Genomic DNA, 26,373 nt, shown 5'->3' with positions numbered 1-26,373 from the left:
AGATGATAAGAATTGGCTCTTCTTCATCAGCTCTGTGAAACACCAAAATGAAATGACTTTGTCTTGTAACACTGACAGAATAGGAGACAGCAAGTCTGACATGCCCTGTGTGTAACTCATCTCTTTGTCGTACACAGTGTAGTTGAGAAGTAGTTCTCTAACAAATAGACAATAGATTCATGTACATTCAAAAAATGTTATGTTGGTTACCTCAGACATTCTACATTTGGATTCCCTTCTCCAGAGTAGAAAGGGGAAGATCGGTCTGTTCGCAATACATCACATTCCAGCTTCCGTAACACTTGCCGAATACTAGGCTCATTACATTCAGAAAGAAAAGAAATCCTACAAAAAAATGAGAAGTCCAATTATCATGCTTATACTAAGGCTGTCCATTTGCCTGTCTTGAATAGTCCATGTGTCTGCATCCATTCATATGTCTGTCTTGTCTGTCTATCTATGTCTGTCTGTCTGTCTGTCTATGTCTGTCTGTCTGTCTGTCTGTCACCTAATCATGGTGATTTAGATACATTATTTGATTTTGACATTCAAAGTCAAGTCCTTTAGTTAATGACTTTGTTGTTTGCAAGGACTGATTTGTATTTTAAAAAATCCTAGCATATGTATAAGTAGAATCTATATGAGAATAAATTATCTGTCTGTCTATGTCTGTCATTTTCTATATGTATACCTTTCTCTCTCTATTTCCTTGAACTCTTCCTCCTTACTTCGATAGACAATCAGTCTCTCTTCTCTTGTTGAATTGAATGAGTAAAATCCAAAAAGAAACGGCCATACAAGTGGCCTCGCTGCATCATCCACTCCAGCAAAGAAAACGATGCGTCTGATAAGTGAACTATTTAAAACAGCTCCATTTGAATCATGGAACGCTTGCCACGTATCAATAGCAAGGCGAACAAACATTCCCTCTTCTGGATGATATTGTTCATCTGTCAGAGCAACTTGTTGAATAATAAACGTTCTCATGTGACCATCAGTCTCCTTCTCTTTTCCTGGCTTTCCAATCTGTTCTGAACAAAGAGACCATTCTTGTAAAACAGCAAGCAGCTGTGTGAGCCCACCATGAGGGAAATGCAAGACTTTGAAATGATTCTCTCTGCTTGCAATCACCAGTTGTCCTTTTGCTTTGTCATTATCATAAAATAATCGAAGAGATCTAATCAAGAATAATATGATAGCAATGCACTATCAACGTTCCTTCCATTAACATCACCAGTATATAAGCTCATGTTTATTATTATCATGCATCAATTCTATTTTCTGAATATTGCACAACTATTGCACAACTATTGCAGACATAACGTTGCTCAAAAGTTCTATTGTGATATATCTCGGCATTTACTATTACCAAAATCTTATGTGCCACACAAATTATGTTCATAAAAACCACTGCCAACATGTCTGCTATAAATTTGCTAAACCACCTCCTGTAATTTGAAATACCACACTTGTTTATTACAAAGACAAAATTAATATAAACGAACTTCTCGAAATACGGGATAGTTCGTTAGCCACGCCCCTTCGAATTGTTTCCACTTCCTGCTTTACCTCATCTTGCCTAGGTCGACAGTGAACGTGTATCCACCATCACTATGTATGCTTCTTGCCAACTTCTCATTAGGAATCCAATGTGCGGTAAGAGATGGTGGTGGTGAGCAAGGTGGTGAACACATCCTGCCTGCACTCCTCACGCGTTTCTTAATCGTAAGGTAACCATCTACCATACTGTTTGGTTCATTCTTCATCATAATTTGCACATTGTTCTTAGCAAATACAACTTCATCGACACGCAGTGGGCCGGCCATTGTAAATATCGTCAACGCATGCGCGAGTCTGCTATGTTAATTATTAGTTAGTGTACTATGTTAATTATTAAACAACGATGTTATTATTAGATAATTATTAACATACAAGTTATCACAACGATACTACTGTCTGTTTCCCATGAGTGAACTTTGAAAATCATCAATATCTCCGCGGTTTTTGGACTTTCGCGATCATCTTGGTATCTTTAGAAACCGCTAGGTCTGGCATTTCTGTTTATCAAATTATCTAAGCCCTTCTTACAAACGAAACGAAAAAAATAATACTTTTGCATATCAAAGACAAACGGGTGGAGCAATGGTTATTATCCAATTATCTTGTAACACCAACGGATCAGCAACTGGAACCATTTAATTAATTAAGATAATTGATGTAACATGGTCCAACTGGAGCAGCTCTTAGTGCTCAAATGATCACATCTTGTGTGACCTCTACTTCATTACTAACTTCCGAGTTCACACTTACTGGGATGTTAGTAGACATTGCGTGATTCTCCTGTACTGTACCTATAATTATAAGCTTAAGGCTGCTTTGTCTGTCAGCTAGATAGCAAACATACATATAGCAAAGTTGCAGTGTAGTCTAGTAGTAACTAATTTTAGCCTTCGCGTTTGTATCTAAAATTTAGGCCTTATTATTTATATGTGTGCATCAGGCAAATTTCAGCATGTTATATGGAACTGGTGCACATGCTAGCCTTGCTATGAATTAACAACATAACATGTATGTCCACTTGTTCATCTGCCTCCTTACGACTTCATGTTTACACATCCAATTCAGAAATACAATCAGAGAATCAATGAAAGAGCAATGAAAATAGGTGTAAAAAGATTAAAGATTATTGCATTTAGAATACACATCAAGTGTTCAATGAGCAGCATATAAATCGAAGTTCAAGCAAGCAATGAGTCTCTACCACAACTTTGTGGGGGAGTCAGGAAATAGTTCTCGTCCATGAGTTTCATCATCAAGTGGTGGCTTCCATGGTGTGTGATTAGATGTGTTAGGTAGATGATAGCACTCTCTACATACAGCCATGTACTTGTCAGCACCACCAATCACCTCCACCTTCATCAACATAACAAATAAGATGTGACAACAGTCCAAGTTGTATATAGATATAAAATGTTATAGTTTGGTGACTGTGTGGACTGGTGTTGTAACTTTTGAGCTGCAAGTGTTACAATTAACAGCAACTCCAAAACTGCATGGCAACACCATTTCATAGCAGTGTCTATGCATGGTGCTGGTTCAATATAGCTCTCAAGCGAGTAGTGATTAAGTTCCAGCATTGGACAGTAAGGGGCTGTCCTGTATTGCCCACATTTTACAAAACAAAACATTTCATTTGGTAGGTGGTAATGGCTGAATCATTCTCTAAACTGGAAGTGAAATGTTGTTATGGGCAACCTGGCAGGTGCTTTCAGTGGCTGTATGGACATGCTTTCATTATCTATTTCAAAACAGCGGTTTGTTCATATATAGAATTTGAGTCAGTAGATTGTGGTTATTACCCTTCAACATCTAGTTTCAAAATTGTAAATTGCACCACAGGCACTAGCACGTGAAACCTACAAGTACATTAGTATAAATGGCATCATACAGGTTGAAAGTGTGGACATCGACCATTTTATTTTCAGGGTAGAGTAGAGAGTGCAGGTAAAACAAAAGATTTCATTTTGTAAAATGTGAACAAAAACGGATGGCCCATACATACAAACAGCTATAGCCAAGTTTACCTCTGTTTCTGAACCAATCCGCTTGGAAAATGATGCATCTTGGAAACAGTTCATGCATACTGCCTTTAGCTTGGTGACATTCTCTGAGAGTGGGATAAGATCAAGGATTGAACCAAATGGCTACCAAAATATACACCAGTCCAAGACTCATCAATAAATAAACAAATAATTAAAGTTCTAACTTTTCTTTGAAATGTGCCGTCCAGAGCAGCCACGATCACCATCTTCCCTGAGTTTGCAAGATCTTCACAGAACTGAACAATGTCAGGAAACTGTAGTACAATGAAGTTTTAATATCCCATGTGACATATTGAATAACACAAGATATACTCTTCACTTACAAACTGAGCTTCATCAATGCCGATGACTCCGTATTGCAAGGCAGTGGATCTCAAATCATTCAGTTTGAGACATCTAACGGCCTTTGTGACTTGCCTTGACAGACAGCACACAATTATGATTAACATTTAGAGCATAATTTCATTTAAGTTGTGATTGTAACTCAATCACTGAAGCTACATCTACAAGACATGAACAATAACTGAACAATGTCTGTTTGTTTCTAATTCTAATTGGTTAACTTAATACATTAAATTGCAAAATTATCTTCTTACATGTCGTGGGTTGTAATGCTGTCAGTGTTGTATCGATCATCTTTACTATATTTGACCATTAAACAGGAACGGTTGGCAACTTGATGTCGTTTCATTAATCGCATCAATTCAGTCCTGTATGTAAACAAATGACATGTAAAAATGAAACATTCTACTGTACACATGCAATAACTCAATCGAGTCATCAGCCAGAAATAGTTATGACACTTTTAGAGCTACAAGTCAGCCAAGGCTGGTAAAGACTATTAAAGCTCAACTCTGAGCCGGCATCACCATCACAACTGAATAGATCAAATTGACATCCCAAAGTTTATATATCCATATCAAAGTACAGAAATGGTGTAATGGTGGGGTTCAAATCAATATTGTAAAGCACAAAACTATTAGTAGCACCCGACTGTTTATTAAAAGTAAACAAAATAACTCAGTCTGATTGTTCATCTACTATCATAATGACGGATAGAGAGAGAGATAGAAAAGCGGTAGATTAAAATTTAATAAACCTTTGTTGTTTGTTTCAGTTGATAGTTGATATTAGTTCTCAATGCATATCATTAAGTTAATTAATGTGTGTAGATTCATATTTCCGCAGCTAGACCCAGAATGTTGAGACTTCTCATGATTTTGATTTCATTCATTTCTGTTTTGCCGAGAAATTCTCAACATCTTAAGGGTCAATTCAGTCTGTAGAGAAGTACCGTTCGAATTTCCTTTCCGCCTTCTTACAAATCTGCATGCATGCCCATGCATACACCTAGGTTCTACCAGCTTTGCAAACTTACGTTTTTCCCGAGAACATCGGTCCAAGAATAAGCTGCAAAACAAAAAAGTCGTTTCGTTTGAAGCGCAAATGTCCACAACGATGCTAGCTAGCTATTTAGCGCTACTGACCTGTATCTGACCACGGCCACCTAGCCTCTTTAAAGTAGGACTTCCTACCATCGACATGCTCCGTGCGATGATCTGCAAAGTATTTGTCTAGAAAGAATAAAGTCTCGGAATGTTTCCCGCGACGAACTTTGAGTTACCCGCGCTTTGGTCACACGGTAATACCCACGTGAGTGTTGATATGACAACTGCATACGGGAATGCCAAGCAACAATGGCGAGTGAAGAAACGCAGGTACGGGAGTCTTGCAGTTGGCTGTTGTAACGGCGATAAAGACTTCTCATTTTAGGAAACGAAAAAGACAGAAGAAAAGCAACTGGATAACGAAGATAAACCACTAGCGGCGTCTGAAATAGAGCAAGAGACAACAACAACAGAGGAAATCGAAGAAGCGCAAGTGGAGGTTGCTACTGAAGCAGATGCCACTGAAGCAGACGCTGGTATCACAGATGGGAAGGTGACAGACGCTGAACAGGATACAGTCGCAGTTGAGGCACAAGTAGACGTCCCAACTGAAGGCGTCGAAGAGACTATAAACACAGAGGCAGGAGACGATGCAGGAGCTGAACGCGAGACTGAAGAGGATGCCCCACCTACGCAGAGTGAAGAGAATGCTGCGGAAGGGGCGGATCATGAGCAAGAGCCTAGCAATGACCATAGAGAAACATTAGAAGAAGAGAAAGAAACTTTACCTGTGTCACGAGATGATCTATTTGAAGAGGATCAAGGGCCTATTGTTACTGTGGGTGCACCGTTGTCACGGACAACAAGTCAGATAGCAGTAGAAGATGGTGTCATGCTGGAAGTGCCATCAATTAGACCAAGCACGCCAATCAAATCGACAACGCCTGTTGAAATGGAAAGTGCGGCTATTGAAGAAGAATATGAAGGCGGGATGGACAGAGTTGACAGAAATGAGTTGATCAGTCACTATCAGGTATCCATGACAACGAGAAATATTTTAATTCATCTTCATTACTTAAATAGATGTGTTTTAGGAGGCTCTTATGGAGAGAGAGAAAATATTTGCAGCCAACAATCAATTGCAGCACAGACTTGCAGATTATTTCAGAAGAAAGAAGGTGACAACTGAAACTTGCGAATCCTTTTCTATCTGTCTGTCTGTCTGTCTGTCTGTCTGTCTGTCTGTCTGTCTGTCTGTCTGTCTGTCTGTCTGTCTGTCTATCAAAAAACATCTATTGGTAAACATCAACGCTATTACAGTCAACGCTAAATCACTATCTATGAGTCCAAGAAAAATGACCCAAAGGGTCATGAAATGAAAGCTTAACGTACACTCTGGTAACTGTAAAAACCAGCTACGGAGTCATTTCTACACACTATTCTGTCAATCTTCTTCGCCAAAACCATACTGTTACACCGCTGTAAAGTAATGGACATTAATCGTCTCCAATAAGTCTTGAACTCACTGGAGTTCACCTTGCCGTCATCATCTCGTGATCTGTCTGTCTGTCTGTCTGTCTGTCTGTCAGTCTGTCTGTCTGCCTGTCAAATTTTCATATATTTTTATACATCAAAGCTAATACAGGTGAAACTAAAGTAACAGCTAATGAACAACAAGTGTCACAACTACAATTACAATTACACAAATAACAAGTAGCATTAAAAAGCTCTCCTACGGAGCCTACAAACCAAAATTTAGTTTACTGAATTGAAAGTTGAACAACATCTAAACTCTGGTCAGCATTCTGTCCATATGTTACTCTGATCATCTTTCTAGCCAACACCGAGGCATTGCAATGCTGAAGTTGTACTGACAAGCGTCTTCTCCAATGTGTCTTAAAATCTGAAGGATTGTTTCTTCCTTCTTCATCTCTATGTAGTTTGGAAAGTTTATTGAGGAACGTTGATGCTTCTTCTCCCCACCCACCAAAGTGCTCGAAAACTAGCGGAATAAGGGTAGGAGTGTACCCTCCAGGCAACTGCTCTTGAGAATATTTGCTATGTTTGATGTTTTCTCTTCTTCTTGCTGCAGCTCCATCCGTAGTTGCTGCACTTCGCAGAATGTCCTGGCTCCAGGGGTGAGCAAGGGCCACATCAAGCTCAACATTTCCCCCACATGCTGAGTCAAACACAACAATGTCTGCTCTATTGTTGGATGTCGTATATCTATCTTTTGGTTCAATTTGATGTTGGCATTGTAGACTGCTCAGGCATTCAGACCAGCACAAGACAACAGTATTGTGAGACCAAACTGGGCCTCCACTCATTTTGCATGTTAGTAAATGGTATCCTTCAACATCTAGTGACTTTCCACATTCACATTTAGTGGTCCAAGGTGGTAAAGACAAAGGTAGATCCAATCTGAGAGAAGCCGCCAAGACAACATTGCCAGATGAAAGTGCAAACTTCTCTGAAGATGGAATGGAATCTAACCATGCTCCTGCTCCTTTACCTCTAATTGAACGCAATCGTGCTGCATCTCGGTTAGAATCAGTTTCAATCAACTGATCTGCTTTTGATTGTACAAATTCTGTTGTTAGACGATGTTGCAACTTTTTTGTGTTAGGCAACAAATCCGACAACTTGGAAATATCTTTGAGATGGTGTTCTAAAGTTAGCCCAATATCACTCGCATGATTAGATGATGTCACTAGAGAGTTGACTTGATCTTGAAGAACAGGAAAGCGATCAGGCAATAGCTTAAGAGAATGTGCCCAGCTGGCAACAAAAGCAAAGGGTGCCACTTTGTTTAGGGAAGTCATACCAAATCCTCCTAGTCTTACTAGCAACGTTGCTTGCTTCCACATATTTCCACTGATGTCAACATTTCCCAGCAAACAAGAGAAGGTAGATTTTGTTTGCTTGTCATGGGTAGTAGCTGCCTGTGCCAGTGTTTCTGGACACGTTCCTCTTGCTAAGTGATTTAGCCGTGTGGTATGACAGTATCTAAGAAGCAATATGGATGCTTGCACATTATCCAAGTCAACAAGCTGTCTACAAAGATCAGTCCCTTTTTCTGCAATAGTGGAACATGTTTGTGCAACATATTCACATTTTCCAATTGGTGTTCCTAGTATCACAATGCCTGCACTCGAAACAGGTATGGTATATTCAGAAGAGAAGGTGTCTTCTTTGTCGTATGAACAGTATATTTCACATTTTGTTTCCTGTATTTCCAATCCTATTTTGAAAAATTCAGGTTGAAGAGTAAAAAAAGCATCAAGTACATGTTTTGCTGGTCCAACTAAGAAAACATCATCAAGATAAGCTAGCACTCTTATTGCTTGGAAATTGCTTTGCAAATCAACCAGGGTTTGTTGTATGCATAAAGAAAACAGAACTGGTCCTAGAGGATCTCCCTGATGGATGCCTTCTTGAGATGACAAAATAACTGGGACGTTGTTCTGTAGGAAGATCAGAGGACCAAACCCAGAATACATTTGCATGACATGATTTGTCAAGATAGGAAAAGATTTCATCACTTGTTGCAGCAAATGGGAGCGGTGGATTTAATTAAAGGCATTTTTAGCATCAGTCTTCAGAACAATCCAGTCACTGTTGGCTTCTAGTAGAAGCTGGATATGGTGTAAGAGAAGATCTGTTCCTCCCTCTGTTGACACTCCATGCTGCAGGGGAGAAAAGAAATTCGAAAATTCACTTTTCATCTGTGCACAAATACATTTTGCAGTAACTCTTCTGAAAACTTCTCCAATAGCTATTGGTCGAACATCTCCTGAGGCTTTGGGCAAAGCAATCAGCCGTGCTGAGGACAACAACCTGGCAATTGAAACAGGGACTGATCCATTGGCAATACAAGAAAAAGCAAAATGCAACTGTTCAGCAGAAACTGTGTCGGAAGCAGTAACTTTTAGGTGTTCATATCGCCATCCTGATGGGCCACACCCTGAGCCTCTTGGTGATTTCTTGATGGAATTAAACATATGTTGTTTTGACAAACTGATATGCATAGCAGGAGATGGCATGTCCGGAATGTCAAACACCCGGATTGGATGCTTCTCAGCAAGCTTGTGAGCTGTATCTGGAGTAGATGGAGCTAATCCTGAGCTTGTAAGAACACAAGCAGCTCTTGAAAGTTCACCACATCGGATCAGACTTAGCGCAGCTCTCTTGACGTGATCTCTGGAGTTACCTTTAGCATTCCCTTTCTTCGTGTCTTCTCTACCACTAGACAGTAAGTCCTCTCATTGGAAGTTTATACATGCTTATACATGGATTGCATGACAGATAGTTTTGCTTTTCCGCCCCTTGTAAGCGGTCGTAATACCATATGCAGTATCAGCAGCAGCAATTTTCAGCCTGTTTCATCTGTCTGTCTGTCTGTTTGTCTTTTTGTTTGTGTGTTTGTCTGTATTGGTTCTTTCTATTTCTGTGCCACAACTTATTGATTGGCAGGGGCGTTTATGGAAGAATACAGAATGAATCTCTCTAGTGTGTTTGCTGACTGCTGCATAGTTCAATGATTTTTCATGCTCATCAGAGTTAACTATAATTGCTAGCTGCTAATCACGCTATTTGCTCTTTCATAGACTGATGAACATCAAGAAGTAGAAAAGAGCGTGACAGATCAAGAGCAACGATATGTGAAATGTTTAGGTAAGACTTTTAGATGTAGTTCAAAATAAAGAAACCTTTGAGAAACCACAATTGAGCTAACGTTAAAACAGTGAAACAGTAAATGTGGTCAAACAGTGTTTACTGGAATTATCCAAATGTGACACACGTCAGCAGCTTTCTGTTGTTTGACACTTTCTAGTAAATTCATCTAATCTCCTGCCCTCCAGTCAGGATTGATAGTTTCTGTTATTGTGGTGGTTGTGTCATGATGAAATAATGTGAGGATTAGCTACTAATCAAGTGATTTGTCAGATGCAGTGGCTTACTTTCACATGCCAACAACAATGCTTGTATGATAATGAGGAACACAAGTTGTATGGAAACATAGAAAATTGCATTAGAATCACAATGAAAATAACAAAGAATTTGTTGAAGAATTCGCAAGACTGTAATGAGTGTGTGTGATTTGCACAAATTGCTTGCATGTTGGAGTATAGATCATAAACTTGATCAACGTACCTATTGTGTAATTGTAAACAACATTGGTTATGAATACACCAGCCTGTAGCTCACCAAACATATGTATGCCAGTTGTCTGAGTTTTACACATATGGTAATGTATAATGCTTACTTACATTCTGCAGTTTCTATGGAACAAAGTTCTTGCTTTATGATAATTAGAACAGTTCATTCATTGGATGTACTGGCTGTGGAAATTTAGAACTTTTTAGTGCAGTACGTAGCACTGATGACTAGTTATCATGATAACAACAGCATGACGTCATCAAGTGGAATATTTTAATTGATTTGGATATTGATTAATGAACACTTTTACTTCAAATGTTGACCATGGGGCTTAATTGATTCTGCATGTGCTGGTGTAGGAGCTTTAGAAGAACATGAAATGGAGTTATCTCACATCCAACAGCAGTATGAAGAACAACTGGCTGAGTTGAAAGAGAAAAGGCAAGAAAAACTGAGCAGAGTGGATGCTGCAGCGTAAGACATCTCCAATCAAGCCTGTCTTCTTAATTACTAACAATTGTCTTTCCTACAGAGCTGATTTTCGAAAGTTTAAACACGAACAGGCAAAAGCAGCAATTAACACAAGATCTGGAAAACCAATGCAAGAGAAGGTCATTTAATTAATGTCAGGGATTAGGAATTTATTACAGTTTTCAGATGAGACACACATGCATGTAGCCATGTGCAAGCAGCTACACGTGCTCTTTCTACCTCAGTAATGTCATGCTACGTACGCCCAAAGGGAAACAAAGTTGAAATTTAAGTGGTTACACACTTGTATATGACATAATTGTCTTGGCTTTTGAACCACTGTTTGGTCATGCACACGCGCGCGCGTGCACACACACACACACACACACACACACACATGCACACACACACACACACACACACACACAAACAAACAAACAAACACACACAAACACAGCAATTCAATTGAATACCGAATAAGGTATGAATTGATTAATATTTAGTCAATTTGTTTCTGAAGGACATTGAAGTATATGAGGCTCAAGAGGCTAAGAAGGAACAAGAAGTAATTGCTGTGCGTTTGGAAAATATCAAGCTGAAGAACAAGCTGAAGAAGAAGGAGATGCAACTCAAACAAAAAGTGATGAACTGCTAGACACATGGTGGTATGGCATGCACTATGGGTTTGCTCTATAGGAAGAGTTAGCTGATGGACTTCATCTCATTGACTTTGAACAGTTGAAGATAGAAAATCAGACATATAACGAGAAGATAGAAGAAAGGAATGAGGTCTGAATGTCTCTACTGCATCTTGTGTGCATGACAGTAGTGAGTCAATGGTTTGATGTGATGTGAAAGCACTTGTAGTATCCAGTGTGAGGAAGTAGCTAGTCTATTTGTCGGCTGTGTAGGAACTGCTGAAACTGAGAAAGAAGATTACTAGCACAGTACAAGTGCTTACTCATGTCAAAGAAAAACTTCAATTTATGCAGGTAATCAGTGCCAATGATCCACTGTGAATATATTAATGTCTGTTTGTCAATGCATTCTCATATATCAGCACTATTCCAATCTAAAGATTAAGTTAAAATAGAAGTCCAACAGCCCAAAATGGGCAGCGCGATGAAATCTAACTGCTGTAATTAGCAAATGGTTTCAATAATTGTTTGACTGTCTGCACGTCTGGCTTAATTGCATCCATTCCTACGCATCAGTTTGGCCATGTGTCTATCTATTTGTCTACCTATTTGTCTGTCTGTTTGTTTGCTTGTCTGTCTCTGATCGTCTCTGACTATCTGTCTAAGCATAACTATAAACAATGTGAATAACTATTCTACTGCAACAATTAAACACCACAAACCAGCTGATTTGTCATTGTTTAATAAACCTAAAACACATGACTTATAGCTATTTCATTTACCTGTTGTATAGGCAGAAAACACTGATCGTCAAAGGGATCTTGATCGAATAGACACTTTGCATGCTGAGAAACGAGATATTCTCACTCGCACCAAGCAAGCTAGAGATGCATTGCGTATGGACAACAGCCGATTACGTGCCAAGTGTGGACTGCTTGGACAGGAGTCACTGCTTAGAGACTTTGAGGAGAGAAGAGATGAGGTTCATTAACACTGTCAATCTTGATATCTGTTGTGCTGCATTTCATTGTTGCTTGTTAGTCTGAACATTTGAGATCAAGACTGGATGAACTAAAGCTACTACACACTCAATTGACTCTTGACTGTGATGGACTTCGCCAAAAGATTGAACAAAGCAAGCAAGCAAAAACATTTTAGACTGTAGTACCTGTGACACAATAAGGACTGTGAATCGTGTTTAGTAAATATCTTGTGTAAATGATCAACAATATACACACAGAAGTGTCAGCTAGTTTAACGTTTTAACAGCCTCAGAAATTTTAAATGGCTAGAAAGTGCTGATGTGGATACAAGCAACTGTAATCACCACAACTGTGGGAAACATCGAAGGCAAAGGAAAGTCATTGTGCACAATACTAACAACTAGCAGCAATGTTGATCATGCACTTTCTTAGGTTGGTATCATATATAATTAATATCATTATATTAACATGTGGAGTGTCTAATTTATTGTTGACTGATGATATATTATATACATACCTACATGCCATGGAACTGTGGTGTTAACTAAGACTACCATTGAGAGCAGACTAACTGGTCTGAATGAGGTGGTTGGATTAGCAACATATAAGTCAGTGTATTATATAGTGTGGACGTGGCTTTTACTCTTACGCCCAGAGCAAACTGTTCTTTAATTAATTAGCTAATTGCAAAGCATTCACTTTGTAATACAGAGGTGGTTGCTGTCTGATGTCCCACTACAATGTCAATTGATGCTTATATGCGACTCATATAGTACAGCTAACTACAATGTTGATCATTGAGTATTGAGACTTAGGAGTAGCTGGCAGACACTGGGTAGTTAGTTTTGGTTTGTGACTTTAATAATTCTCGTGTATAATTAAATTATTTACACTGATTTACGGCAATTCTGTTCTCCACATGTCACTATGCCAATCAAAGAAAGCTCCAGCACCTAGTGCATTTGATATCAACTATAGGGCACAGTAACTCTCTTCCCGGAGTCTCGTTTATTCAGGTGCAGTAGAAATGGCAGAGCCACTTTAGCCCATTCACTAGGTTTCCAGTAATGACGTGCACTTTCACCAAATGGTATCCGTAGCATCTCTGTGTCAATGACTCCTGGATTAACAGCAACCGCCGACACACCAGTTCCTGCAAGGTCATCAGACAGTGCCAATGTCATTCCCTCTTGTCCAAACTTTGTTGTGCAATACGGAGCCACACCTGCACTAGTTGATCTACCCCATGTGCTGGTGATGTTGACAATAACTCCACTTTGATTGCCAATCATTGAAGGTACAAATGCCTAACAAGTATGTGTGAAAATTAGGTCATTAGAGATACATGTAGGTATATGTGGCATGTTGCTTCCTTTAGTTAATTGTCTGTCATCTATTTGACTAGCCATATTTCCAGACAGTCTGCAGATTTCAGCTCAGGATGAGCCCTCCTCTGCAGTCAACTGCAACTGAAATCTACACACGTGTTTGGAAATATAACCATCTCCATATGCTGGATGCACTTACCTTAGTAACATTGTAATATCCATTTATGTTGGTATCAACCACTTTTCGAAATTCCTCCTGACCGACCTCCCACAGAGGAGCAGTCTCGTTCATCAGACCGGCGTTATTGATGAGTAGACAAGGTCCACGTCCTCCGCATTCCTTCAGAACTCCCTCTGCCCATCTCATAACATCGTCATAATCACAAGTAGACAAAGCAGTGAACTGATACTGCACGCCTCCATACTGGTCGTTCAACTTCCTGATCTGATCTTCATTGCGACCACAGCCAAACACACGGCAAGCCTGCAACTCATCGCTCTGACTGCATTGATCAACCAGAGCTCTCCCAAGACCTCGCGTAACGCCGGTGATGACTATGTAGCGACCTTTGGTACCAGACATGTCGTGTGACGTACGTATCCTCCTCAAGTTCCTTTCTTGTTGAAGATTTCCCTTGGGATAGTCAACCTCTCACGTGACAAACATTTATCACGTGACAGTTGTTTTTGACAAATGTGGGGCGTGTTAGGTAGGAGGAGCTACACTAATATGACACGATCGTGCAATCTTGACAAAAGGCTTTGATCTGTCAAAAGAAGCTTCACGAATTTGTCCATGGTAGATGATCTCTATGAGTATTAGTTTCAGTACATTGATTCTGTAGAAGTCTAGCTATTAGATCTACTAGACTACGTTTACGATTTCCTTGCTAACTGCATCTCATTTTCAGACAATGGAAATCCTTTTTTGTTTGTTTGATTAGTATGAGTTGCGAAATTGCTCAGACTGTAAAAGAGGTCTAATTTAGTTATCATAGCAGAATCTAGAAAACGAACCCTTTTACCTACGTGACATGTTTGACGCAGGAAAGTAGCTAGTAATGCAAGAGAAGTCCAAGTCTGAAAATATCAAGCACACGTGCAGTATGCTTTCACTTCAAGTCTCGCCTACTTTCTCTTTACCTACTATTTCTACACCGCACTACTGATTCTCTACACTTCAGATTCTCTAGAAATCTCGGACTCAGACCATTATTCTCTAATCTGCTGTGTTTATCGCGAGGGAGCTGTCAGAAGGGGGCGAGGAGTGTCACGTGAGAGGCTATCTGATGTTATGTTTTTTATATGTTTTTCACCCTGCGGTTAGCTGCTAATAGCCATGTCCAGCCTTTTTGTCTTCCTATTTTCCTTCCGAATTAATTTTGTCACTAGCGTCCGACGCGAACATCCTACTATTTTCGTGCTGTATTAGTACGTGGTTGTACTGTAACTTCCTAGGTTTATTAATAGGGAGGAGTCGATTATTGGTTAATTGTAGGAGGCGGTACATTAATAGATAAGCTTGTTTGTCGCCTAGATCACTGGTTTCCAATTGCTTTTGCATCACACTTTCTTCTTCCCGTGGTCATCTGTGCATGCAAGAAAGCAAACAGCGATGGATGTTGATCAATGGACAGTAGACGAAGAAGAGCAGAAAGAAGAAGTGAGAGGCAGCAGGCCCAAAATCACCTTCATGAATATGATCGCAAGTGCCATCTTTTCGTCTCCTCAGAAGAAGCTCTCGTTGCAGGAAATCTACCACTTTATCGTGGAGCATTACGGACACTTTTACCATTTTGAGAACCGTAAAGCTTGGCAGAACGCCGTCAGACACAATCTATCATTGCACGAGTGTTTTGTCAAAATACGTCGACCAGCGCGAGTATTGAGCGGCGGAAAGGTGTACGAGACAACAGCTCACGGATGTTATTGGGCACTCGATGATATGGCGTTACAAGAGTTTGAAGTGCACGGCAAAATCAGAAGAAGACCTTCAGCACGAGTTGCGAAAATGAAGACCGTTTACGAACTCGATACGACAAGCAAGAAGAAAGGTCGTCCAGCCTACTCGACGACGTTTCGCGATCCTCATCTTCCACTTCCCATCGCACGCCCCATATCGTTTCCACAATCCTCGTTTCCACAATCCTCGTATCCATCCTCAGAAGACATGGCTATGCTAGGGATTTCCCCTCCGGAATCGCCGGGCCAATCAGAGACTTTCCATGTAGGTGGTTTGGAGCAACTACAAGAAGTCTGTTGGCAACGAGGTGCTTATCCTCCGTCTACTTCTTTCTGCAGCTCGTCGCAAGAAATAAAGCGACTTTGTTTGGAGGTTGTGCACATGTATGATACATTCACACAATGACTTATATTTGAGAACATATCAAGTAGAGTGTACGTACAAGAATTTGGCTACAACGATTTTTAGATAGACAATGCAGTTTAATAAGTCTGGTAATTTAATAATTATCTTTCTACCAAATTAAACGCAGACATTTGCTGGCTGTGAACTGTTGAATGATTAAACGTAGTTTCCTGCATGAAACTATTTGCTCTCATTCCTGACAACCTCTTCGTATGGTGGAGGATCATCCTGTAAAAAGGAAATCAAACAGTCATATTAATAGATTTCACCTGAGGCTGTGTTTCAACCTCTTGCGTATTGAAATTCACATCAATACAGCTGCTATTCCCATGCCTATCTCATTTTCATGCAACTCAATGCAATATTAAAATGTACAGCATCATTTGGTTTCTCCAGATGATCTTGTAAGTGACTCATGAAAGTGATAAAAGGATCAATATCATAATTTTAATTTTACTGAAACAAGAAGCAGCCTGTTTTATTCCAGGATCAACTGTCCATAACGGAATGAAAACCAACAACTACAGCATTCCATCTGATTGTTTGCACTATTGCCTAATGCTACCCATGGCAATGAGCAGTGCCCCCAACATCTAACTGTCAAACCTTTCAAGATCCCACTTCCACAAGATCACCATAATCAAACAAAATTTTCACTATTCAGGTAAATCTTTTGATGTGTGTATCATTACCATTCCATCAAGTTGGCAGCTCACATAACCCTCTACATAGCTACTGACCAAAGTTAAAAATACATTGTATGTGAGATTTACCGGGACAGGCATTGATGGAGCCGATGGAGCCGATGGTGTATGTCCGTATGGTGGGTAAGAATTCTGAGGATAATAAAATGCTGGTGTAGGAATGTCAGACTTGGCTCCTGAGAAGTCAGCAGGAGGAGCTGAAGGTGGAGTGTAACTTGGAGGAGGAGCAGATGGAGTAGTATACATCACATGTCGAGATTGCCGAGCTATACAATGTATGACAGTAAGATTACACACATCAACAAACAAACACACACACACACACACACACACACACACACACACCTTCTCCCATTTTCCTCAACAAAAGAGATGAAAAATCAATTGCACCTCCTTCTGAAAAAGTCAATGAGAAATCAGCTCTCCCTTGCCAGCCACCTTTCACACAAAATCCAAGAATTGCAGCAGCTGTTTGCTCTAACAAACATTGAACTCACCATCAGCTTCTGCAGTAACTTCACCCTGCAAGTAGTTGGCCCCAAATAAAGGCTGTTTAATCTACAACATATGATCAACTATAAACCTGGATGTGTAAAGCATCAGGTGAGTAGATACAATCACCTCTATTTGTCTCAGTAGTTGGAAAGGCATCGAGAATGACGTCATTTCAGAATTTTTAGAAGACACAAACACAATCTGAAAACATAAAGTTGGTACATGTTACACACCTAAGGTAATTATTTTATTTAATTAAGGATCTTCTCACTCTGTACTGAGACAAATGGACTTCTCCCATCGCCTTCATGCTGCGCAATGAGCCTCCCGACAATTTCAACTCAACATTCTTATAAGACGTTAAAATACTAACAAATTTACAATTAATTAAAGATCAAATGCTACACTGTAGGTACAGTACGTCATAATAATGCAAGTCACACTGACCATCATACGTCATGACGCCATAATAGCAGCATAACTTCTACAATATCATTATCAACAAATAGGTTACGTTATAACACACACTTTTCATTTGTAGCAAGACAAAGTTGCCCATTATTCCAGGCGACGTTCAGAGCCATTGACCATCACGCGTTAACGCACACTACCCGACATCGACACGTCACGTGGTCAATCATACCCTGTGTTATGTCATCCGCTCTGCAACGGTCCCGTCAGTGGCTCAGCGAAGTTTTGTGGAAACCTAAAAATCCTTTTTCATTAGATCACCTCAAGTACAATCTATCTTTAAGTATATCCATTTTCGCTGGAGTCACGTTGTTTTGTTTTTGTCTAGATACTTGCACACTGTATTAGGACGGAATTCTGTGGTCACTGAACGGAATAAAAGCTTGCTTGTGGAGAGCATTCGTTCAGTAGCTGAAATTCTGATATGGGGAGACCAGAACGATGCGAAAGTGTTTGAGTGAGTTCGCAGCTAACGTCTAGAGTTCGCAGCTGTAAATTGCACGTGTTAGCATGCCCGACTTTTACAGTGTAGTTGTAGTCACGTAACATGACTAGGCACCAGTCTAGAAGTGTGGTTTGTGTGTTGCGATTTGAAACTGTTTTTGACCCGCGCGTTTTTACACTTGCCATTTGAGGTGTGTGTGTGTGTGTGTGTGTGTGTGTGTGTGTGTGTGTGTGTGTGTGTGTGTAGGGTTGCAACTGTTCAGTTAGTCTTGATGCTGCTGTGTCATCCCTAGTGTTTATATTAAAAGTTAATTATTTGAAAACGTGAATTGAGGTACTTGCAGCATTGATTTAACTTTAGATTATATAGACTGGTACTTACAACAAGAATTTATTTTTTTGTGCCATTTAGATAAATTTATAATTTACTTACCCTGTAACTTTTGTGGTGAGCGTGTAAGTGCTTTCAGCATATGCAGCTTTGTTTGAGCTTTATGTACCTTCTATGGTATGAACCAGGCTTTATAGGTTTAGTGTCTATTTCATATCATTGTGTTGATATGTATAAGGTGTGTCTATAGTAGTAGTATTTAGTGTTAATGTAACAGGTTTTATTTTCTGCAGCTTCTTTTTGGAAAAGAACATGTTTCGTGCTTTTCTCAAAATTCTTCAGCAAAGAACAAATCGATATGTGCCTGTACAAATGCTGCAAACGTTGAACATTCTTTTTGAGAATATTCGAAATGAAACATCAATCTGTGAGTGACTATTAGACAGTCGTACATTTAGTTGGCAGTGTTTGACTAATGACTTCATTGTTGCTGCAGACTACTTGCTGTCAAACAACCATGTTAATGCATTTATTGTTCACAGATATGACTTCTCTGATGAAGAGGTTGGCTGCTTACTGAGCTTTGGCACACACGCACATGCTGAACCCAGACATCAGAAATTCATTCACACACACACCACACACACACACACACACACACCACACACACACACACACACACACACACACACACACACACACACACACACACACACACCACATCACATCACATCACGCAGTAGTGCTAACACACTTTTAGTACATTTTCATTAGCCAGACTACATGTCATCTGCAAGTTGCAGTCATGTGACTTTATAGTGAAATCAGCTATTTATAATGATGCTGAGGAAGCTTAGTGCACAACTGACCATGCATCTTGCATGACAACTCCAATTTAATAACAGTTCTAATTTGTTGGGTTGCATTACATCTATGTCTAATTTGAGGTGTCAATCATTGCATTACTTACTGTTTACAGCTGAAAGATTATTCTCAGCCACAGTTTCTGTTTAATCAGAATGATTTGCTTTTATGACTCTCACATCCATTGATCTACTTTGTTGATTTACTTTATTGTTGTTGTTGTTTGTTCTACTGGATGCATTCTGGATGTGGATGGCTAAGTTAGAAACTTGTTAACTTCCTTGCCTAGCTGTACCAAGTCAAAATGGTATTACATTTGAGATTGCCAGATTACAGGAGATGTTTAGACAATGTGGAAGCTAAGTGAATAGAAATAGTCTGGCAGTCATCTGTCAAGGGAATGTATGCAAATAGATTAGGACAATGCTAAAGGGTTTCAGTTGATCATTTGATCCTCAGCTGCACACAATTTTCACTGTTGAAATTTAGCAATGCAAAATGCTGTATTCTTGATGCCGATGCAGCAATGGACTGATTACGTATTAGGAAATGCAAGTTAATTAATCAATGTTTCTCAAGTTTGATTGAACTCTGTGTCATGCTGTGATAGTAGTATCCTAATACTCTTATGTTGTTTTTGCTTACTATGCATCTTGATATTTGACAGCATACTAAAGGCTGGTTATAGTGCTTATCTCTTAGTTGTGTGTACAGGTTTGCTTGGATCTTATGGTGAAATATAATATTTATTTTATTGTGCATGCTGCTGCATGTACACATACAGGAACACATACACACACACACACACACACACACACACACACACACACACACACACACACACACACCACACACACACACCAGTGTCACACCTTTTTTGCTATTGTTCGTCTATAATTGTTTGCTGTTACTTGCAGGTTATGGCTTATTACATCTCATTTCTAAAGACTCTATCACTAAAACTCAACAAGCACACAATTCACTTCTTCTTTAATGAAGTTTGTTCTGTGTTATCATTCTCATGTTTGCTTCGTCTTTCTAGTGATTTTGTGTTTACAGCATCTCAGAGACTTTCCTCTCTACACAGAAGCTATCAAATTTTTCAACCACAGTGAGAGTATGGTTCGTATTGCAGTTCGCACCATAACACTGAATGTATACAAAGGTATATAACTTGTTTTGATCTGTATTATTGTATAAGTATCACGTGGCTGTGTGTATGTCTTCAGTTGGTGATGAGTCAACGTTAAGCTTTATCTGTAACCGTACAGCAGTACCATACTTCTCTAACTTGGTGTGGTTTATTGGCAAGCATGTTTTGGAGCTTGATAACTGTGTGAAAACAGATGCAGAGTAAGCAGCATGTAGAATGAATGCCGTGCTCATTCAAGTTATGTTGGTGTGTAGTCACCTAAGGTATCATCAGCTGAGTGAACTAGTTGCCGAACATCTAGATCAGTTGCACTATCTCAATGATATTCTTTGTCTCAATATTCAGTCTCTCAATGAAGTGTTGACCGATCATCTGCTGGACAGATTGCTCATTCCTCTCTACATATACTCACTGACTGTTGATAACAAAGCAGGTGGAACAACAGAAGACAGGCCAAGTCTCACCAGAATGCTGGCACTCTTTCTTCTTTCACAGGTATAGTGTAATATGGAAGTCAGTAAGAATGTTGGCACTCTTTCTTTCACTGGTATGTCATGTAATATGGAAGCTTGTCAGTCAGTAAATAACATCATAGAATCATAGAGCCCTTATAACCGCTTACTAGGTTCTCACCAGGATTTTGTGTCAACTGGCAACACTAATTGAGTTATGACGTCATGTATTAAATTTAAAGTCACTTTCGTCCACATTTTATGCATTGAGATTGCCCAAATATAAATCGCCTGTCATGGGTAACCTACTACTTTATTACTAAGTTAGGGGCATGTCAAAGCATCGGTGCTTCTGTAACAGCATTCCACCTGTGATATACAGCACAGGTGTACACATGCAAGATCAGCTAGTTATTAGCCACAAAATGCAGTAGTGCTGTGCCAATGTGCTAAGCTGGAGACAGTGTCTACAAAGTACTACATAGTTCTTTTGATAAGGCACTCGTGCTACTGTAGGCAGCTTTAAAATCTCACTTCAAGCCCATGCTAGCAATTTTCCTTGTGTGTGTGTCTGTGTGTCTGTGTGTGTGTGTCTGTGTGTGTGTCTGTCTGTGTGTCTGTGTGTTGTCATAGTCAGTTTGCTATTTGGTAACTAAATTTCAATCAAACAGTTTGCAATGTGTTTCTGCAAAATTTGAGGCATTGTGGGTGAGGATGGTTTTCTTGGTTTTAGCATGTTTATATGTGGGATTGAGGCATCATTATGTGCATATTAGTCATACTAAAAATTAAATAATATGAACTTGATATGTTGTAGGTATTTCTTATTTTGTCTTATTCTCCATTGGTCTCTTCAGCTGCTGATGTTATCTTGAATGGAGATACAGCATTATGTGAACCACAAGCTGCAGAGCTTGAGGTATGTGACTACAGTTTGAGTTATCTCTGTTGTCTATTTGTCTGTCTGTTTGTCAGTCTGTTGGTGTGGTCATCCATTTTATTGACTTTATGTTGCAGACTCATGGTAAATGTGGCAGCATGGGAAGCATCAGAGCATTTGTTGCACCTCCTGAACCATTAGCAGACACTCTAATGGCATCCACTCTAAGTTATGTTCCTGCCATTCTTCCTGCCAAACAACCGGACCAAACGTCTCCCATCACGAGTAAGCGAAGAGTAGGAAATTTACCACGACAGAGCACTCATTCTCCTGACTATTTCGTCATTCACTCAGAAAGTGAATCTGAAATTGTTCAAGATCATGATCATGAGAGTGACAAGCCACCAGAACCTGAGTACGAAGCCAATTCAACGTTTTACATTGGTGAGATTAACAGAACTGGAAAGGAAAAACCAGATACAAGTATAAATCTAGCAGGTAAATATGCAGGTCCTCTTGGTGCTGTAGACTGTGAGGTGTCTGATGAAGCATCAGCAGCTGAGTTGGCTAACGTACACTCGGTGGCTAATGACCCTCTCGGCCTCTCCAATTCTTCTGCTATGGAAGGTGTTGAAATTGATGTGTCGGAGAGCTTTAGTCCTCCAGATCTTGTAACAAGTACGCTGGTTACCCACTCTTCAACTGCTAAGAATCTTTCAAGTATTGCTGCAGTGGAGCACCCAAATGACAGGTTTGCAATGAGAATGAGATTATGGTCTTTCCTCCTAGTTCCACTTGGTACTTTGTTTTGAGTCATTTCTTTTTGTCTGATCTGGAATTTGCACCACTGACTTTGTCAGTTTGTCTACTTAGACAGTCTGCTACCTTTTTCAGTGATGATAAACAGTACTTGCCTTTTCTCTTGTTATTTGAGTATTTGTGTTAATTAAACCGACCTTGTCATTTGCAGAGCATACATGACTGCTGTTCTAAATGCACTGTCCTTTAATGAGTCAGACTTGGAACCATTGTTTGCTCTCTGTTTAATGTATGCACTTGTCACTAACAAAGGTAAGCATTATTTCATTTTATGAATCTTGTAGTTGAAAAATGCTCACTTTTGTGCAGGAGTTGACAAGGAGCTACTAGGAAAGACACATCTCATTCCATCTGTTGTGACTGTATGTTACTGTTGTTCATTGGCACTCATTTAGTACAACAAATGGTTATGTAGGGACAGCCACAATATCATGATGAATTGGTAGCGGCGGTGATTCTACTGATGGAGAAGATTTGTGGCCACGGTATGCTGAGTCGTCAATGCTTACATGTTGTAATACTAACATTGGCAGTGTGAGAATACCTTAAATTTCCATATCTATAGTATTTCTTTATTGGATTTTCTAGTTCATCCCTTTGTCTTTTTTGGCAGTTGATTGAGATAAGATTCAGTCTGCTTTCCTACCAAACTAGTTCCATGACAAATGAAACGTATTATACTTAACCTAGCTACCCCTTACATAGCAGTGGCAATAGTTGCAAATATGTTGAAACTCCTAGGCCTAACCATTGCAGCAGCTAAATCTCTGTTAGAGCCAGTTTCATGTCACAACCTGAGATGTCAAACGTGACTTTCAGAGGTGGAATATTTCTTAGTTTCTTTGTAATGGTGGATTTGAAGATGAGTTAGACAGTCCGGTGACACAGACAAATGAAGATCCAAAATATTTCCGTATCTTTCAAGTAACCTGATGATAACCAGTAGCCTTGGTGACAGATTTACCACATGTGCAGTCATAAATATGAATGTCATCACTGTAGGTCAGGTGTCTGCTTCCTGTCCAGCTCGATCTTCATCTGTCTCTTTTTGGTCAGTGCACGTACATAGCAAATGCAGATAGACAGGCATACATGCTGTTTTCATCACCAAACACCTAGTGTACATATACTGTATATGATATGTTTTTAACGTCTTCCCCTATATCTCATTAGGAAGTCGTGTTCGTCTTGTCACAGTCACCATGTGCATCGAACTACTACACGAATTGCTACCTAATGTCATAGGCAGCCAACAGAGACTAGCAGACGACATGTTGGCTCTCTTGCAAGTATGTGACAGTACAAGCAACCATCCGACCAACATTACCATTTTGTCTCGCAATGTAATTTTGACTGTACACAGGGTGCGAGTGAAGCAAGCACACTGCAACTGAGGCTATTCTATAAAGTAAGTGTCCATTCTTATCCAATTTTTGTTTCTTATTGTGGTTTATCATGTAGGGAGCACAGGATGACATTTTTCTGGACATGTTTGAAGACGAATTTAACAACGTTATTGTTGATGCAAACCCATTAAATGTGGAATATCTCATGATGGATGCTTCCATGCTGCTGCCTCCTACTGGCACACCAATGACAGGCATTGAATTCAACAAGAGGCTGCCATGTGGAGAAGTAGAGCGTGCGAGAAGAGTGAGAATAAGTTGTTTTAATCATTGAAATATGCTTGGTCGAAGCAAAGTTTGCCCCTTCTTCTCTGTAAGTTCAGACACGCTCATTCTTACTTAAGTTTAAGTTCAGACACACTCATTCTTACAAAGCAGCTGCATGTGCCTTATCACTGTCTTCGTCATTCCGTCAGGTACCAAAAACCATTCCCTCATACAAATACACCAGTTATGCAAGTTATGTGTATACAAGAATTCCACAACAAACTATAAGTGTGACAAGCCTAGTGATCGAATCCTGGTGTAGTAGCATGTACAAATATTATATGCCTGAGAGATTCAAGTTTTGATATGTCTCTTGTTCGAGGCAGTTATCTGCTCTCCTGCAATAGTGTTATGGAAAGAGTATAGACATTTGCCTTTATGTGTACAATGATGGCATTACCAGTAATGGGTATAGTAGTCTACCTGATAGTGCAAAACCCAGTATGCACCGTTGATGGTTAATTTACCACACAGTAGCTATACAAGAGTCAAAGCAAACGACACTAAAACTTCTTGTGTAAATGAATTGTGTAGGCAATGCAGATCTTCTTTATTGTGAGGCAACTATGGCATACATTGACTCGCGAAATTGAGACAGAACTTCCTCTCATCTCTGGAGATGAAGCCATCAGCTCAAACGACACACTGGATCTGAGTAATGATGCAGTAATTACTATATATAACTGTTTTTTGACAGTGCATGTCTTTCTTGTCAGATAACAGTGATTTGATTGCCTGTACTGTTATGGTGGGAGAAAGGTTTGTAGACACTTTGGACATCAGTGACCTATCTGATGATGTGTTTTAAATCACAGAGCAAATAAACAATTTCTGGTTGTCAGTCCTCTGCAGCTGATTTTGGTTGAGCCCGACAAGGCACATCTTGGATGGGGAATAGTGCAGTTTGTGGCTTTTCTTCAGGTAATGGCACTAGGGTATTAAATATGGAGTGTGAGTTTTTACTGCAAACAACACCTATAGGAAGTGTCATTTACCACTTACCACACACACTGTTCTCGTTGTAAGCTTCATACAGTATTAAATAGATAGCCTTCACAGAAGCTCAGGTTACGCTAGAAACGGAGTTGTGGCCACCCAAGCATCACGTGACAATCACGTGAATAGTAGTCTAAATTACTTTGTGTCTGTGTCCCCACAAGAAATTCTGTCCAACGCTTTTTCTGCTAACAGTAATTAGTAGTGTATCTGGACATGCATACATGGACAGACAATATAAAGCAAACAAAGTTGTGAACTTTCTGTTCACTTTGTTGCAGGACATTGAAATTACATCTGACCCAGCTAGTAGCGATTGTATTCACATCGTAGCACATCACCCAACAGCTCATAACAGCCGTTCAGCTACTCGCCATAAACCTCTGCTGACTGGTAAACTAAAATTTGACGACCACATCCGCTGTTCAGCAGCACGTCAAAGGATACAACATGGCTGCAACCATGTCAAATTCAGCAAAATGGTCAAAATTGCTCGCATACTCCAACTACCCTCACCGACTTCTCCCGCTTCATTGGGCTTTGGCTACCTAGCACCTGTCACTGTTGTTCATCAAACTGCAAAAGCAACAACGCAAAACAAGCCAGATGGCTGTCCGGGCACAAAGAGTAACAGTTTTTCTGATCTTCCAACTCAAACTGAGGATCAACATCCCTCCCACAAAAAACCGCGTTCTATTACTATGCCCGCAGTTACAGGAGAAATCAGTGGAGAAGGGTTGTCACATGACATTGTGGGTACCACACTCCAGAGTGATACCAATGATAACTCATCATCGCCTATTCAGCCAGTAGCAGATGGTCATAGACATGATGTGAACAGTCAAGCACCTACAGAAACATCACAGGTTGCTGCAGATAGGTATGAGGACTCCAGTACCCACCACCCTCACTGTACAGTACATGATGTTTAACATTGTGATGAAATGTTGAGTTATATTTTGTATATTGTAATATATATTGTTACAAGAACTAGGAAGACAAATAGATTAACAACAGTGCAGGTAATACGACATCCCACAATCTAATGTTCATACACTTAGCCACATTTACATGTTATTGTTAATGTTAGTACAAATAGCCACATTTACGTGTTATTGGCATGTACCTTGAATGCATGTGTGCTACCCTGCTC

General features: G+C 39.8%; 7 protein-coding genes across 9 annotated transcripts in view; 3 read left to right on the top strand and 4 right to left on the bottom strand.

Moving 5' to 3' along the window:
* Window positions 1-1,826, bottom strand: part of LOC134184224 (TBC1 domain family member 16-like) — a 2,915-nt gene extending 1,089 nt beyond the window's left edge. Inside the window, exons 1-4 of the mRNA XM_062651859.1 lie at window positions 1,570-1,826; window positions 692-1,177; window positions 211-345; window positions 1-157 (exon numbers count right to left, since the gene is read on the bottom strand). The exon at window positions 1-157 is cut by the window's left edge and continues 27 nt beyond it. Of these exons, the coding sequence (XP_062507843.1) occupies window positions 1-157; window positions 211-345; window positions 692-1,177; window positions 1,570-1,826 (1,035 nt within the window). The remainder of the gene's footprint in view (window positions 158-210; window positions 346-691; window positions 1,178-1,569) is intronic.
* Window positions 1,827-2,662: 836 nt separating this feature from the next.
* LOC134185039 (thymidine kinase, cytosolic-like) lies at window positions 2,663-5,607 on the bottom strand. The gene is made up of 9 exons (XM_062652821.1): window positions 5,498-5,607; window positions 5,227-5,433; window positions 5,090-5,161; window positions 4,981-5,012; window positions 4,199-4,312; window positions 3,926-4,019; window positions 3,767-3,856; window positions 3,585-3,704; window positions 2,663-2,913 (listed from the first exon to the last, which is right to left on the bottom strand). Exons 2-9 carry the CDS (start codon window positions 5,368-5,370, stop codon window positions 2,758-2,760), a joined length of 822 nt encoding a protein of 273 aa, XP_062508805.1. The 5' UTR covers window positions 5,371-5,433; window positions 5,498-5,607; the 3' UTR covers window positions 2,663-2,757.
* Window positions 5,271-12,511, top strand: LOC134185038 (coiled-coil domain-containing protein 96-like). Its single transcript, XM_062652819.1, has 11 exons — window positions 5,271-5,320; window positions 5,376-6,023; window positions 6,085-6,168; window positions 9,598-9,664; window positions 10,510-10,624; window positions 10,683-10,761; window positions 11,142-11,261; window positions 11,318-11,410; window positions 11,533-11,613; window positions 12,053-12,241; window positions 12,301-12,511. The coding sequence occupies exons 1-11, from the start codon at window positions 5,300-5,302 to the stop codon at window positions 12,415-12,417; spliced, it is 1,614 nt and encodes a 537-aa protein (XP_062508803.1). The 5' UTR covers window positions 5,271-5,299; the 3' UTR covers window positions 12,418-12,511.
* Window positions 12,512-12,596: 85 nt separating this feature from the next.
* On the top strand, window positions 12,597-15,938 carry LOC134185040 (forkhead box protein G1-like). The gene is made up of 2 exons (XM_062652822.1): window positions 12,597-12,674; window positions 15,108-15,938. Exon 2 carries the CDS (start codon window positions 15,186-15,188, stop codon window positions 15,936-15,938), a length of 753 nt encoding a protein of 250 aa, XP_062508806.1. The 5' UTR covers window positions 12,597-12,674; window positions 15,108-15,185.
* On the bottom strand, window positions 13,096-14,213 carry LOC134184839 (uncharacterized). Its single transcript, XM_062652601.1, has 2 exons — window positions 13,770-14,213; window positions 13,096-13,549 (listed from the first exon to the last, which is right to left on the bottom strand). The coding sequence occupies exons 1-2, from the start codon at window positions 14,151-14,153 to the stop codon at window positions 13,211-13,213; spliced, it is 723 nt and encodes a 240-aa protein (XP_062508585.1). The 5' UTR covers window positions 14,154-14,213; the 3' UTR covers window positions 13,096-13,210.
* Window positions 15,939-15,944: 6 nt separating the features above from the next.
* Window positions 15,945-17,759, bottom strand: LOC134185041 (WW domain-binding protein 2-like). The gene is made up of 7 exons (XM_062652823.1): window positions 17,666-17,759; window positions 17,409-17,505; window positions 17,264-17,338; window positions 17,140-17,200; window positions 16,988-17,080; window positions 16,712-16,908; window positions 15,945-16,166 (listed from the first exon to the last, which is right to left on the bottom strand). Exons 1-7 carry the CDS (start codon window positions 17,719-17,721, stop codon window positions 16,119-16,121), a joined length of 627 nt encoding a protein of 208 aa, XP_062508807.1. The 5' UTR covers window positions 17,722-17,759; the 3' UTR covers window positions 15,945-16,118.
* A 21-nt stretch (window positions 17,760-17,780) lies between these two features.
* LOC134185037 (protein CLEC16A-like) lies at window positions 17,781-26,240 on the top strand. 3 transcript variants are annotated; one of them, XM_062652818.1, is made up of 21 exons: window positions 17,781-17,874; window positions 17,937-18,065; window positions 18,677-18,810; window positions 18,880-18,947; window positions 20,165-20,245; window positions 20,307-20,412; window positions 20,477-20,600; window positions 20,655-20,895; window positions 21,670-21,771; window positions 21,870-22,176; window positions 22,243-22,483; window positions 22,703-22,803; window positions 22,861-22,913; window positions 22,967-23,036; window positions 23,725-23,840; window positions 23,915-23,959; window positions 24,013-24,204; window positions 24,759-24,879; window positions 24,941-24,983; window positions 25,040-25,145; window positions 25,502-26,240. In XM_062652818.1, the coding sequence occupies exons 1-21, from the start codon at window positions 17,789-17,791 to the stop codon at window positions 26,150-26,152; spliced, it is 3,117 nt and encodes a 1,038-aa protein (XP_062508802.1). In that variant the 5' UTR covers window positions 17,781-17,788; the 3' UTR covers window positions 26,153-26,240. The 3 variants fall into 3 exon arrangements, with proteins under 3 accessions (XP_062508802.1, XP_062508801.1, XP_062508800.1); XM_062652817.1 differs by having other exon boundaries at window positions 22,231-22,483; XM_062652816.1 differs by having other exon boundaries at window positions 21,870-22,483.
* Window positions 26,241-26,373: the final 133 nt, after the last annotated feature.

Source organism: Corticium candelabrum, chromosome 9, assembly GCF_963422355.1.
Source record: "Corticium candelabrum chromosome 9, ooCorCand1.1, whole genome shotgun sequence".
Taxonomy (NCBI): domain Eukaryota; kingdom Metazoa; phylum Porifera; class Homoscleromorpha; order Homosclerophorida; family Plakinidae; genus Corticium; species Corticium candelabrum.
This window is presented reverse-complemented; position numbering and strand designations above follow the sequence as displayed.

Bases quoted from the DNA above. Each gene is read 5' to 3' on its own strand.
- LOC134185038 (XM_062652819.1), top strand. From the start codon at position 5,300: ATGGCGAGTGAAGAAACGCAG. The intron at 5,321-5,375 runs GTACGGGAGTCT...TTCTCATTTTAG, and splicing joins TGGCGAGTGAAGAAACGCAG to GAAACGAAAAAGACAGAAGA. The intron at 12,242-12,300 runs GTTCATTAACAC...GTTGCTTGTTAG, and splicing joins TTGAGGAGAGAAGAGATGAG to TCTGAACATTTGAGATCAAG.
- LOC134185039 (XM_062652821.1), bottom strand. From the start codon at position 5,370: ATGAGAAGTCTTTATCGCCGTTACAACAGCCAACTGCAAGACTCCCGT. The intron at 5,162-5,226 runs GTAACTCAAAGT...AATACTTTGCAG, and splicing joins ACCGTGTGACCAAAGCGCGG to ATCATCGCACGGAGCATGTC. The intron at 5,013-5,089 runs GTCAGTAGCGCT...TTTGTTTTGCAG, and splicing joins GTGGCCGTGGTCAGATACAG to CTTATTCTTGGACCGATGTT.
- LOC134184839 (XM_062652601.1), bottom strand. From the start codon at position 14,153: ATGTCTGGTACCAAAGGTCGCTACATAGTCATCACCGGCGTTACGCGA. The intron at 13,550-13,769 runs GTAAGTGCATCC...CATACTTGTTAG, and splicing joins GATATTACAATGTTACTAAG to GCATTTGTACCTTCAATGAT.
- LOC134185040 (XM_062652822.1), top strand. From the start codon at position 15,186: ATGGATGTTGATCAATGGACAGTAGACGAAGAAGAGCAGAAAGAAGAA.
- LOC134185041 (XM_062652823.1), bottom strand. From the start codon at position 17,721: ATGGCTCTGAACGTCGCCTGGAATAATGGGCAACTTTGTCTTGCTACA. The intron at 17,081-17,139 runs GTGAGTTCAATG...TTTGTGTGAAAG, and splicing joins AGTTACTGCAGAAGCTGATG to GTGGCTGGCAAGGGAGAGCT. The intron at 16,167-16,711 runs GTAAATCTCACA...TCCTTTTTACAG, and splicing joins CTCCATCAATGCCTGTCCCG to GATGATCCTCCACCATACGA.
- LOC134185037 (XM_062652816.1), top strand. From the start codon at position 17,789: ATGTCATCCGCTCTGCAACGGTCCCGTCAGTGGCTCAGCGAAGTTTTG. The intron at 18,948-20,164 runs GTTGGCTGCTTA...TGTTACTTGCAG, and splicing joins ATGACTTCTCTGATGAAGAG to GTTATGGCTTATTACATCTC. The intron at 21,772-21,869 runs GTATGTGACTAC...TTTATGTTGCAG, and splicing joins CACAAGCTGCAGAGCTTGAG to ACTCATGGTAAATGTGGCAG.